This window comes from Convolutriloba macropyga, chromosome 4, assembly GCF_964194025.1.
Source record: "Convolutriloba macropyga chromosome 4, txConMacr16.3, whole genome shotgun sequence".
NCBI classification, from domain to species: domain Eukaryota; kingdom Metazoa; phylum Xenacoelomorpha; order Acoela; family Convolutidae; genus Convolutriloba; species Convolutriloba macropyga.
In genome coordinates, this window is record NC_134471.1 from 2167149 (window position 1) to 2182617 (window position 15469).

General features: G+C 30.3%; 1 protein-coding gene across 1 annotated transcript in view; it reads right to left on the reverse strand.

Annotated features, from left to right (window-relative positions):
- Positions 1 to 405: 405 nt before the first annotated feature.
- LOC142337950 (heat shock factor 2-binding protein-like) overlaps positions 406 to 15469 on the reverse strand; it is a 52479-nt gene continuing 37415 nt past the window's right edge. Inside the window, exon 5 of the mRNA XM_075387583.1 lies at positions 406 to 761. Within this exon, the coding sequence (XP_075243698.1) occupies positions 406 to 761 (356 nt within the window). The remainder of the gene's footprint in view (positions 762 to 15469) is intronic.

Sequence of the window (15469 nt, forward strand, 5' to 3'; positions counted from 1 at the left end):
AGCCTCGGTTGCGCTAAATTCGTCATAATTTTCAGTGGAAGGTCTGAACACAAGCTAAAATTTGCAATTCGGTCTGATCAGTACAAAAGTTTATATAACAGATTTGGGTAACTTTTAGAAGCCCTTTAGAAACTTTTAGTTGAGATCCCATCATACCTAAACCGAGCTCAAAACAAGGTGTGCTTCCAGGCCAAAATTACGGAGCCTGAAAATCAGTTTGAGCTTAGAGCAGTGTAGACAAGGGCCTGATTGGGGTCTGATCAAAGGTCACTCGTTCATTAACCTCAACGTGGGTATTCAGTGCAAATTACTTGAACGGTTAAATTGATGTTGTTTTTTTCAAAATAACGTCAAAAACAAAGACTAACAAGACTAAAACTTTTCATAATTCAATGACATTGCTTTTTATTGTTCATACTCGTGAGCAGTCTTTTGATCAAGATAGCTCAGCAGAGTCTCAATGACAAATGTCAGTTCTTCGTTGTGGCACGACTGTTTCACTTTTTCAAAAGTTATTTTTGGAATTGAGTTGAGAATTCGGACGTCACTGATGCAGATCGCCACAGAGTGAACCAATTTGCAGCTGTTGATTTTCAGCTCCTTGTCTATATCTTTCAGTTCCAACCAAGCAATTGTCGACATCAATAATTCTTCGAAATGTTGGGTCAGAATACCAGCGCCGTTTGGAAGCAAACTGAGGTTGAACAGAAGCATAACTCCAAAGCCTTTGGCAGTCAGAAAGTCTTGGGGCTGAAGGTAGTCTGTAAGAAAATTGAGGTTAAAAAATGATGCGCAGTTTAAATTATTGGAGCACTAAAATCCTCAATTTCAATTCTGGAATAAACAGACTAATTTCTGTGCACGCAATATAAGAGTATATTAAGATCGTGGATCGCAGCTAATGGATCTTAGGTATTGGTCATTCTAACATCAAAACAAACAATTGTAGTTAACTTTTGCTAATGTTGTCAAGTTTTTTTGGAAAATGTTTGTGATTTCTCATGTTTTTTTTCTAGCAAATAAAACATCTTTATATTTTAAATATAGGTTAGTATGCATATTGTTGCAACATAATAGTGGTTTTGAAGACGTTAGTATTGAGAAATTTTAGCGAATTTCAAGGAACGTTTTTCGAGTTGTGTTTTTAGCCCTATTTGTATCTCATATGTCAGGCAAGGTTTCCGTTGGCCTATAAATCGTTTATACTGTAGTACATGATTAGATGGATTTGATTTCAAAAATAGTATATGCTATACTAAGTTATAGTAAAAAATGCAATATTCAACTTTTATCTCTATCTCTTTATCTTTCTATCTCTGCTTGGGCCTAACGGGCTTAAGAGGATTTTTCTGAGCTGTCTTGTTATTTTCAACATAGAAAACATTGCGTTTTATAACTTTTAAAAGATTAGCAAATACAATTAATGATCTGATATTTTTTAAATCATCTTGATGAATACTTTTTCTCACTCTCACTGGGTTTAAATGATAGAAAAAATGTGTTGATAGATTACAGTACCCTGGATTTCTACGTTCTAGTTATTAAAACACGCACGGTGTACATGATCTCAAAAGTTTATTCATAGAGATGGGTATTGAGATCTAAAAAATCTTTTAGTACAATGCTTTCAAATGTTTATGACTTTCGTTCTCAATTTTTGGATATTTTTCCATGGTATTATGTTGCTTTAGGCGAAGCAAAAAATCTAATTCATTCTTCACCTTGTGTTTTTGTTCAATTTCTTGCGATACCTATAAAATTTTAAAGCAAAAATAAATATTTTATTACGCATTTTAATTGTGCTCTGCATTTAAAGTTCCAACTTCATTCTTTTCTGGATGTTGGACGGAGAATTTCAAATGCTGGCCCAGTTAGGATTTTTCAATTGGCCCATTTAGTTTCCTGCGATTTATTTTGTTATCTGACCCTGCTATGCCTTTTATTGCAAGTTAAGTTGTTTTCACACAATTGTTTGATGCATTTGACATTTTCAAGCCAAGGTTTTCTCTCACAATAGATGCAGAGAAGAAAAAATTGTCCATTAAAACTTAAATTGACATAAAAAAAACGAACGTTTTCGAACATTTCGTTCATTTTCAGGTTTTAAAATCAAATAAAATCATTTACAAAGTATATAAACCAGTTTTTGACTGTAACTTTAAGAAATGAGTTAAAAAAACGAATTTTTGAAATTATTTACAGTTAAAAGCACATTCACAACAATTTATTTACACTTATTACAATAAAATTACTTCAATCTTTATTCCGGAGTTCTTGAAAGAAACCGGGTGCATTGTTTTCTATTCCTGAAAGAGTTTTTACTTTCATTCCTATCTGTTGTTATTTTTTACTTGTTGGGGTTGACGAAATTTCGAATCAACCTGTACCAGAATAATTTTTGAATTTCGAAAGTCAAAATTTTTTGCATTTGAACTAATACTTCAATGTCAATTCCCACCCCCGGGACTCGTCATGCGTATTTAATTGCCGTTTCAGCTTTTTGATATAGATCGCGTCTATTGTCATTAGTTTTTCAACCCCGCGACATGCATCTAGGAGCTCCCATTCAATACAATGCGCTGTACCACAACATTCAACGAGGTGCTGTCCCACAGGGATTCCTTCTTTTGATGCTCCGAAATTCTAGTAGTAACATGTCGGCTGGTTTGGCCAACATAGATGGAACTGCATCCATTACATGTAACTTTATATACTACATGGGATTTCAGATTCTTATCAAAAGTTGATTTTAGGGTGGGCAAGCAAGTTCTTAGTTTTCTCACAATAGAATTTAAAATGCGATTTTAAAAGTAAATAAAACAAAGATCTTGTAGCCCTCCTTTAATTCAGCTGCTTTCCTTCACAAGCAAACAAAAGCAATAAATGTCTGAAAAACAATTATGTAACAAAAAGAATTTGTAGCGCAGGAAAGCTTCAATTTAAGGAAACACGGACGAAGAAAATATTCACATTGGATTCCACAATAACAGAAATTATAGAATTTTATTGTTTTTAATTTTAGAAATCAGATGGTTAAAATTAAATTTCAATGCAGAAGGTATATGACAAAACTATACAGAAAACTTAATAAAAGGATTTTTAAAAAATTACTCAAAATGTCATGCAATTCGGTTTTTTCAATATAATTTTCAATTTTTCGAAATAAATCCGATAAAACAATTTACTCAATCGGTCTAATTTAGACTTAACAAGACCAAACTGAAGCAATGAAAACCGCTTAAGCTAATAATTTCAAATGGAAATCCTCAACGTCCATCTTAAACCTTTATTTGGCTGAAAGGTTCTATTTTCAAACAGCTGTAAAAATGGGTAAAAACATCAAAGATAATCCAAAAGAACCAATGCATTCGTTCATTTTGCAAATATCTTTACTTAATTGCACTTTACTTCTTGATTGCATCTACCGCAGCAACGGCTGAACTTTATTTCTTGTTTGTTTTCTGTAGTTGAATTCGTTGGAACGTTTTGTGCCACGGATCTTGTTTTCTGTCTTGTTTTCAAAAAGATAGGCAGAAGTGAAGAAGAAAGACTCAAACAGGCTTGTGAGCAGCACTCACGGTTCATTATTCTACGTTTTTGACACAAAGTAATTAATTTTGCATTAATTTTATTTTCGATATTTTGTAGTATGAATTTGAAGCAACACCAAATTTGACTATTATAAACAACAGAAAATTTGTAATTTACTTTTTACAATACATTACTACGGTAAAAATAGCATGAAAAAAAGTTGTGCTGTGAGAGTAGTAGATAAAACAGGGAAACCAGCCACCAGCAAAATTTGTTCCTTTTCTCCTAACGCTAATCGCGCACGTCGAATGGAACAAATTTTACTGCTTGCTGGTTTCCCTGTTTTATCTACTACTACATATTCACTCTAGGTCTAACATTAAAATATGAAGTGTTTTAATTCTAGAAAAAAAATATACAACTCACCAAAATTTTTGTTTTATTTCCTAACACTAATCACAGGAAATTAACCAACACTAAAATTTGTTCCTAACATCAATAGCAGAGCATGACCGAAGGTCTATCCATGAAGTGGTTGGGGAAGGGCAAGCCTTGTTTCACCAACCAAGACCGAAGGTTCTTCCACCAATGGCAGAGCATGACCAAAGGTCTATCCATCAATAAAAAACTACATGACAGATAAATTAATATTATACTTATAAACATGCTCCTTGAATTGATTTCTAGTATGGCCATATCTGTATCTATGAAGATAAATACACAATCTACACTTAGCATTTCTAAATCTATAGTAAGAAATATGTTTATTAACCCCACACATACAACATGTTAAATATAAATTCTTATCATTATAATGTTTTCCTAAATGTTCAATATAATCCTTTACTTTGACTACATTCTCACATATATAACAAGAATATTCTAATTCTTTACAATTATCACAACACTCTTTCCAAGGCTTATTTTTACACTTATCACACTTCATTTTTTACTTTCGAAAAATTATTTTTTTTATAATTTTCCCTAATAAAATACACCATGTCTCGTTCAACTAACAGTAATGTAAACCTTTGTGATATATGTGATTTATCCTTTGGTTCAAGGAAGGATTTTCTCAAACACACTTTAACAAACCAGCACCAGAAAAGAGCTAGGGATATTATTATGGATCTTGATGAAGCTGAAACTAAAACTAAGCCTAAAGCCGAAGATGGTAATATATACTCTAAAATTAGGTATGAGTGTAAAGAATGTCATGAAGAATTTAGGAATAAAATAGCTCTAACTACTCACTCATATAGTCATAATCGTAAGTATCTAGAAAACACAGAAGACTTTGATATAAACTCCAGTCAGAACATGAAAGAATTTTATATTACTGATAAAGGAGGGAATTACATTAAAGATATAGATGAAGCAACTAATTACTCTTTAGAAGAAATTAAAAACTGCTATCAGTTTCGTAGAGTTAAGAGTTTTAAATATAAGATTACAGTCGAGTGTGATTATAAGAAGAGAACCAAAGAAGACGTTAAGATTGCAAAAAATATTTTTCAATACTGACTATATTAATACGCAATTTATGAAAATGGAGACTTCACTCAATGGCTAAACTTCGAAAAGGAAATATATGAAGGTTATGGTTATGATTTCGAGTTTCTTGGAATAAGAAGTATTCAGTTGAACATTGAACCAACTAAAGCATCTATTGGTACCCATATAGATTTACCAGCTGATCTCAAAAACTCTAAAAAGCTCTAAATCGATATTGAATATACGAAGTTATAAATACAATTGCTTGCAACTAACTATTACTGCTTGGCTATATCCTGCCACGCACCATACAACTCGAGAAAGTAAATATGTAGATAAACTTATTGAGCCAAGACAAAAACATGAAGATGACTTCGGATATATATTAAGAATACAGAAATTATATAATATTAATATTTGGTTATACACACCTTGTGGTGGTGGTAAAGTGGAATTGTTTAAACCAGTGGATGACCTTAATAAAGATAGAAAAGATGTAAGAATACTAGTTTGGAGTAATGGACAAATAGAACACTGTGCTCTAATTAAAAACATAGAAACCTTGTTAGATCGACCAAATAGAATGAATCACAAATTCTATTACTGTGATAGATGTACATATTGGTTTGATTCAAAAATTAAATATGACAAACATGAATGCAACAACTCATTCAAACCAGAGATTGTTTGTCCTAAGAAAAAACATATTACTTTTATAAATGAACACAAACGTCAGAATATAAAAAATAATATAACTGCCGATATAGAATGTTGCATTGTTGAAGTCTCAACTAATGATAGTAAATATGTAATAGCTGAACATATTCCAATAGCTGTGGGTTACACCTGGCAAGGTAACTTCAAGCACTACTTCGGTCTTGATTGTATCAAAAGATTTGCTAGAGATCTGTTAGAAATTGAAACAGAAAATAATTTCAAACACAATGAAAAGATGATATTCACAGAAGATAAATTATACCCTGAAACTAATAACACTTGTCATATCTGCAGCAAAACATGTATTAATCCGCGAAGCGGTTACACCGATAAAGTAAGAGATCATTGTCATGAAACTGGTAAATATAGAGGACCAGCATGTAAGATATGTAATCTGAGGTATAAACAACAAAACTTCATTCCTGTAATATTCCATAATGGCTCTGGCTATGACTTCAACTTACTATACAGTGAACTCTTCAAACAGAATAATGATAAAAGAAAAGTAGATAACATACCACTAGCTGCTGGTAAGTCTAAGATGTTTAGCATTGGTTGTCTCAAATTCTTAGATAGTTATAACTTCTTAGCTATGCCTCTAGATCAAATGGCAAAGATATATGGATGTAAAACTAAAACATTATATCCATATGAATACTTTGGTTTAGACTCCTGGGGAACCACGACAAAGTCGTATAAAAATCTTATAGGTAATCTAAAAATAGAAGACTTCAAATCCTCACTACATAATAAATTACCAACACAAGAAGAAGTAGATAACTTTAATAAAGAAAACAGTCATAAAACTGGTAAAGATCTAACTATAGAGTATTTACAGAATGATGTGGAAATATTAGACTATTGCATGAATGAATATGTTAAATTAAGTATGAAAGAATTCAAGCTCAACCCACTACATTACGTTAGTCTCCCAGGTTATAGTTTTGATTGTTGGTTAATGTCAAGTGGTGTTACACTAGATACATTGCAAGATAAACAAATGTTAGATGATTTTGTTGGAGCAAAGAGAGGTGGTATATGTGGAATAATGGGTGATAGATATATTAATAATCGGCGAAGGTCCATATGGTACATAGACGCAAACAACCTATATGGTTATGCAATGATGCAAAAGTTACCTTATAAGGATTTTGAGTTTATTACTACTACTACTCTAGATCCACGAAGTGGTTACACCAATCCGCCAAGCGGGTTCCTCGATGTAATATTGAATACTCCAGATGATAGTGATCATGGTTATTATATAGTTTGTGATATTGATTATACTAATGAATGTAAAGATAGAACAGAACAACTAGCACTAATGCCTAATAAGAGAAAGATAAATGATAATGAATTAGGTTACAAGGAAAGAGATGGGAGCGAAGCAAGATCCGCGAAGCGGTTACACCGATCAGAGAAATTAATCTTAGATCAACACAACAAAACAGAATATATGGTTCATTATAGGATGTTAAAGTTCTATGTTAAGATGGGAGTAAAAGTAACAAAAAAACATAGAGTAATTAAATTTAAACAAGACTACATATGTAGAGATTATATACAAAACAATACTAACAAAAGAGCAACAGCTAAAACTGAAGCAGAAAAGGATGTAAGGAAATTAATGAATAACTCACTATATGGAAGAATGTGTATGAATCCTCTGCATTTCTTTCAAAGCAAGTTCTTGCATGATGAAGAAAAAATAATGCAAAGTGTAAGTAAACCAACATTTAAGAATATAACTAGATATAGAGATTATTGTCAAATAGAATATATAAAGAAAAAAATAGAATATAGCTCACCTGTATATGTGGGAGTAACAATACTCGAACTAAGCAAATTTCACATGTATGATGTATTCTATAATATTCTACATCCATCCCTCAAAGATCTAACACTTCACTATATGGATACAGACAGTTTTGTATTAAGTTATAGTGAAGGTAAAGTTAGTGATGAGCATATGGATCTATCCAATCTCGAAAAACCAATCAAGACAAATAATAAAGTCCCCGGCAAGTTTAAGCACGAGCTTGGGAGTAGGATTATTGAGGAATTTATAGTCTTAACACCTAAGACTTATAGTTTGGTTACCCACGGGAACAGCCCGTTTAAAGATAGCCCAAAGAATACTAAAGAAAAAGGAATAAAGAAGCATAATAATGCTAAACATGAAGAGTATTATGATGCATTAATGAATAATATACAGAGAACAGTAGATGAATGTAGAATACAAAAAGTTGGTAATAACATGACAACAACAAAAACAACTAAGATTAGTTTAAATATATTTGATGATAAAAGGTTTCATGTAAATAACATTAAAAGCTATCCTCACGATGAGAATCTATATCTATTCAAAAGAGATCTAGTAAATAAAATCTGTGCAGCAGATTTAAATTTAAACAAAGACCTACTTATCTGTGAAACAGCTTCGCTGATAAATAATATTAAAGAGCTAACCATTGATGATGATAGAAAGTTAATCCTCGCTGCAATTACACTATATAATGATTTATTATAATTATAAAAAATGACTAAACTAGATAAACTTATAGAATTGAACAATCTAGAAAAACAAAACAGAAGAAATAGATTAGACGATAAATTAAAACAACAAGAGTATTATGGTGAAATAGAAGAGTTATTTGATCCTTTAACTAAAACACTAAATGCAAACAATGAACAGAATCTAGCATTAAGTGAACAAACATTAAGAGCAATAGATTGGCAAAATCAAGAGTTAGATAAACAAACTAAGATGATCAGTGAAACTGCTTCGCAGATTGGTGAAACTGCTTCCAAGATCGAGCAAGTTGGTTCCCAGTTTAATGAAGCTTTAATGAAGTCCAATGGCAAAGCTGTAGAGGAAGCTCGAGATAAACCAGGAATGTTAGTAGATAAAGACACAGCTCAAATTATTAATTTGATGTCAGTTCAATCTAATCCCCAATTAAAGTTAAAGTTCGGAAATTTAGATATTGGTGAATTTGAAATGAATGGTGTTAAACTAATTTACCAAGAAAATTCATTTATAGTTAAGGATAATATATATGAGTTGTCAGATGAACTTATAAACTTTCTTACTAACCCTAATATAAAACATGGTGAAATCGAGGAAGATGAAAACAAAATAAAAAGGTTTTTAAAGGATATTAGATATGATTTAGGAAAAGGGGATAAGAAAAGTGCTAGATATAGAACAATAAAACGTATAATGGGGGCAAAAGATGATGTATATGGTAGGGGACTAAATAGCAACCCAAATAATTTAATCTACGAAGCAGGTTCCCTGATAGAAAGACTAGAATTATTAATACTAGAAACAAAAGCTGGTCATGATGGGTTATATGACGAAATGCTAGATATATCTAAGCAACTTTTATCTATGAATATTATTAATCAAGAACAACTAGATAATTTTGTTTTTAACTATGGTAAATGAATAATGATGGAACAACAACAACTCCTAGCTAAAGAAGTATTTAGTCCTCAAATAACAAAGTTTAGAAGAGAAAGAATAATACCATTATATAAAGATGAAACATGGTCAGCTGATTTAATTGATAAGTCATCTTTAAGTAAATACAATAATAATTATAAGTTTATATTAACAGTTATAGATATATTCAAAAAATATGCATGGGCTATTCCATTAAAGAATAAATCTGGTTTATCTATAACTAATGGTTTTAAAATAGTATTAAGTGAAAGTCCACAGGGTGGCTCTGAAAGTAGAAAACCAGAAAAGTTATGGGTAGATAAAGGTAGTGAGTTTTATAATAAAACATTTGAATCTTTACTTAAAGAATATGAAACGAAAATATATTCTACTTATAGTGATTTAAAAGCTGTGTTTATAGAGAGATTCAATAGAACATTATTACACATAATAAATAAACCAATGTTCATCAATGGTGATGGTAATTGGGTAAATATATTAAATGATGCAGTCTTAACATATAACAATAGCATTCATTCAACAATTAATATGACACCAGTTGATGCTTCTAATAATCCTGATAAGGTTAAATACACTTTTAATTTTAAGAATATTAAGCCAAAACTTAAAGTTGGTGATTATGTTAGAAATGCAGATAAACGTAATATCTTCTCTAAAGGTTACACTTCTAATTGGAATAGAGAACTGTTTAAAGTTAATGAAGTTCTAAAAACACAACCACCAACATATAAAATAGAATATACTAATGGAGAGATAATAGAAGGTAAATATTACGAACAGGAACTATTAAAATCAAAGTTTGACTTTGAATCTAATAATAAAGTTTTGGAAACATTAAATATAGACCTGCGGTCAGCTACGAAGTAGATATTTCTTAATATAAATAATGACAAGAAACAGATTCAATCAGGCTAAAAATCAATCAGGGAACTCACTTCTCGGATCAACAAACTACCTAACACTAAGTAAGGCTCGTGGGTTATTCCTAGAAGATAATGATAATATTGACATGAAGGATACCTATAAAATTACAAATGTTCATCCTCCAATAGAAGAAAAGGATGTTGTTAATAAAGAGTATTGTGACAATAACTTATTATCCTCTTCTAATAAAATTGATATTTTAAGTAAAAACATAACTGAGCTAAGAAAAGGTGATTTTGATAAAGTTACAACTAAAACATTACAACTAAATGAAACACAAGTTAATGAAAATCTAATTAAAGAATTCATTAAATCAGCAAATGAAGTCACAAATGTTGTTAACTTTTGTAATAAAGTTGCTGCTGATACTATCTCTAAATATAATCAATTAAAACAAGAGATTGATAATAATAAGTTTAATCAGAATATTACCAACATACATTTAGATGATATGTTTACTAATGGTCTAAGGGAAATGAAAGAATACAATAAATCTCTTAGAGGTGTTATAGTACAATATATAATTTCTATACTTTTACGAAGTAAGTTACTTGATAATAAAGAGCAAGATAGACTTGAGATGCATTATGGATTTAAACAAGAAGATATAACGAAAGAAATAGAAAGTTTTTTTACTAATGAAAATGAGTCAGCCAACAGCACCGAGTGAGAGCTTACTGTATCCAGATTTATCATCAGTATCGGAACGGTTGATGCGCGAAGCTGCTGCTGTCAATGAACAGCAGATAAATGAAAAGATTCAAGCTAATAATAAATTTAACAACAATATTAACATTATAAAAGATATTAGAAATTATTATGAAACTGAAACTAATAATTATGATAAGAAGTTAAGTAGATATAAAAATTATATTAATGTGGCTGAGATAACAGAAATACTATTATCATCAATTGCAACAACGGCAACAACAACATCAGTTGCATTAACAGGTATAGGATTACCTTATTCTATACCCACAGCTTTTGCTACAGCAACTGTTTGTGGTTCATTATCAAAAACAATTAATACTAAAATAAGAAATAAAATTATAAAGTATTCACAAATGTATATTCTAGCTAAACAGTTTAGTGATAAATTTAATAAACTATATACTAAATCAATGAATGATAATAAAATAGATAATGATGAATATAATGAATTAGTCAAGGTATATGAGGATTATAAGAAGAACAAGAAAAATAAATTAAGTGTTTTTTTAAACTAAAGTTATTAGTGTTTAGTAATAACAATGTCTTTAGTAATAATAATATTAGTATAAATATATACCGATAATCATAATCATAAACATAAACATAAATATAATCATAATCAAATAACTATCTTTTCTTTGTACCTAAGTATAAACCTCTTCCTTTTTGTACTACCTTTATACCTTCACCAGTAGTTGCAAATTTAATTAAATCAGGTGTGGCTGATAAAGCAGCTCTAGGGTTTCTAGATGCCGCTGCAGTTCCTATTTTACTTGCAATCTCTAATGCTCTTATTGGATTATTAGCAACTTTCTTTCCAAAGTTAACTGTAGCTCTACCAACACTTTTAAAGAAATCTTTCAATCCCTCTGCTTCTATTGTTGCATCAGATACTGTCATTGATTTATTCCTTCCACATTTAGTGCAGGATCCTCTTAACATTTTAGTACCTTTTGGTGTAATAGCTCCTCTTATGTTATTAGTGCCACTATAATGTCTGCCACCAACACAATATGAATTGGTTTTGAACTTATTTAAAAGACTCATTTCTATATATAAAAAATAATGGAAGTTAAAAAGTATAATCCTTTTGTTGTTATGAAAAAGTCTACGGGTTTCACCCGCGAGCGAAGCTCGAAGACTAAGCCTAAGACAAAGCCTAAGACTGAGTCTATGCCTACGGGCTCTGCCCGCGAGCGAAGCTCGAAGACTAAACTTGAAGCTAGAGGCTTATGGCGTAGCATGGACGGAGTCCTATCTTTAGAGAATAAAAAGAAATTAGATACTATTTATGCTAAAGGTTTTGTTAAGACTAGTAGGAAATAATGATAAGGACTTTAATTATAATTATATCTATGATATGATATCAACCATCTTATTACCATCACTACTAACACTAATAACCTTTCTAGTTAATACTAATGCATGACATATAACATCGGCAACTGCAGCACTAAATTTAAAATTAAGTTGTATTGGTTGTGGACCTATATGATCACTTTGATATCTAGTATCAAATACATATATTCTATAACTACTTTTGAATGTTCTATGATTTATATACGGTTTTATATTATATGGTAGCCCATTATAATCTTTATTAAAGCTAACAATCTCTTTAAAAGCCTCATTATAATTATTAGTGCCATAATTAATATTCATTCTATCTTCGGGATAAAACTCACTACCAATCTTACAATAACATTCAGTAACATTCATTATATGAAAGGTACTTGCATCATGAGTTTGTTCATTAACATTATTATTTTCAAAACCAACTATTATATATTGTGGTCTTTCCATACCACTTTCCATACCTAGATCAAACAAGAAATTAGTAGCATTAGGTACGTTCTTATAAAATGTTTTTCTTTCATAATAACCGAAGTCTATATTATTCTTTTTATTTAATCCTTTCTGTACAATAATTCTATTATCATTACTAGGATCAATACTAGGCACACACCATGATATATCTCTAATTTCTATATTACCATCATTAGCTACTGCATCAGCACCAGCATTAATTCTATATAGAGCTCTATCATTATTATTTCTTTTTAATATTAGTTTAAATCCTAAACCATATATAATCTTTTTTAAATCATTCACAAAACCAAATAGATCACTCATCTTAACCATCATATACATATGACCTCGTTAGGCAGCAGCATGATCACCTTTAAGTTGACTATCTCTATTACCTTGATTTCTAACAAAACCACTCTCATATTCATCATCAGTACTAGTTAATAACTTATACATCAATAGATTAGGATGACAATGATCTATATATTCAATGGTCCTACCACCACTAGTTTCAAGTTTAACTGAACTAAACAATGCCATCATACCATAATTAACTAATCTAATATTAGCATTATTAGCAAATACACCCCCAGCATCATCTGATACAACAAACTCTATCTCTAGATATGAATCGTGTATATTTAAATGATTCTCTTCTCTATTGAGTATAATATTAATGTTAGTATTGATTGTATTCATTGTTGCCAGATTATTTGGTTTATACTTTATAATCTTACTTTTGTGTATATCCTTACTATAACCATAAGTTGTATCCAAATTAAAATTCATTTTTATTAGATAAAAAATGACTGATAACTTAATCTTATGGGAACTACAAAAGATACATGATGCTTTAACTAAAACTAAAGAAGAACACACACTTAACTTTAGAATGATAAAAACAACAGAAAAGTTTAACTTTAGTGAACCTATACTTAATAAAACAAAATTAGGTTTAATTAGATTATCAGTTTATAACTCAGTGTTTAATGTGAATAGAAGGAATAATCAATTTTTATATGCTAGTACGGTTATAGATGGTAATAGTGAAGCATGGGCGAAGCCCCATGATGATGTGGCAGAACCTCTTATATCTAACAATAACAATAACACTGAATCTAACATTACATCTGTTCTTAATTATAATTATAAAGGAATCCCATTGTTATATTCAACTATTACACCAGGTGCATATGAATTATATGAAATAGCAGAATTAATAAAAGAAGAAACTGATGGTAATGTTATAATAGAACCTGATAAGAACACAATGAAATGTATAATGGAAATCAAACAAGGAGCACTTAGTTTTGATGTAGAGAACTCAATAGCCTCATTACTAGGATTTAGAAAAATAGTATATAAACAAGGTAAATATACATCTCAAAAGATTATTGATATTATGGGTTTTAGTAATATTAACATTCATTGTAATGTGATATCTGGAGTTAAAGATAATGGTAAAGATACAGATATACTATATACTTTTAATCTAACTGAACCACCAGGTTACTTGATAAATATTATACCAACTAATATCTTATATCAAAATGTAACTAAAGATAGAATAGAATATATAGAGTTTCATATTAAAGATGAGCATGGAAGACCTATAGACTTTAATGGTGATGTATTAAGTTTTACTTTACATCTGGTGTAACCAGCAACAACTTCGTTGATCTAATATAGTTAGCAGACCGAAGGTCTGTTTGATTTAGTTACAGACTTAGACTTAGACTTTAATTAGACTTAGGCTTAGACATAGTCATCTGCGAAGCAGTTCCTGATAGATTTAGACTTAGACTTAGACTTATCTGCGAAGCAGGTTCCCTGATTGGTGTAACCACTTCGTGGATACTTAAACTAAACTACAAAACTCTCCGATCCCAATTAATTCTTAGTTTACCATTAATATTTTTATTTTTAGTTATATCAATGACAATGTAATTATAAGGCTCTTTCCATACCTTATTACATATATTAGCAAAATCATTATAACTAAGTTCCACATTATTAAAGAAATCTTGATATATAGATATGAGGGCTTTACCTCTCTGTTCAAATAAAATAAATAGATTACAGTTCTCTCTAACACTCTGCCTATCCAGAGAGAACAGGTTTTGATTAAGATATATCATATTACAATTATTATGTCTACCCCTACAAAAGTATTCATTAATAACTGGTTCTTTGGCTCTAACATCATCGAATATCATTAGTTTCTTTAAGTCTTTGGGTAGTTTATCAGGAGATGGTAAATCTTTTATATCTTTAATAAATTCAACATCTGCTTTTGGGTTTATTCTTTCTATACCATGGTACTGATCACCAGTAGGTCCAATGATATATAGCTTATCAAAGTATATACTAGCTAGAATTAATTTTTTCAATAAGAATGTCTTACCACATTCACTAGGACCAGATATTATACATCTAAATTTATCTGGGAATGCGGCTTCAGTAATTATATCATCATCATTTAACCATGAATATAGATCATCATTTATATTAATGGCAATAGGACTTGTTTGGATTATATTACTTCTTGGTGGTGATATATCCAGATTAGGACTACTTCGCGGATTATAACTACCCCCTTGATTATAACTACTTCTCTGATAGATAGTCTCATCATTATAATTATCATAAACATTGACATTATCATTATCATTATCATTAGCATTAACATTATCATTATCATTATCATTATCATTATCATTAAACTTAACATTATCATTATCATTAACTTTATCGTTATCATTAATTTTATCGTTATCATTAACTTTATCATCTGTGAAGCAGGTTGGCATGCCA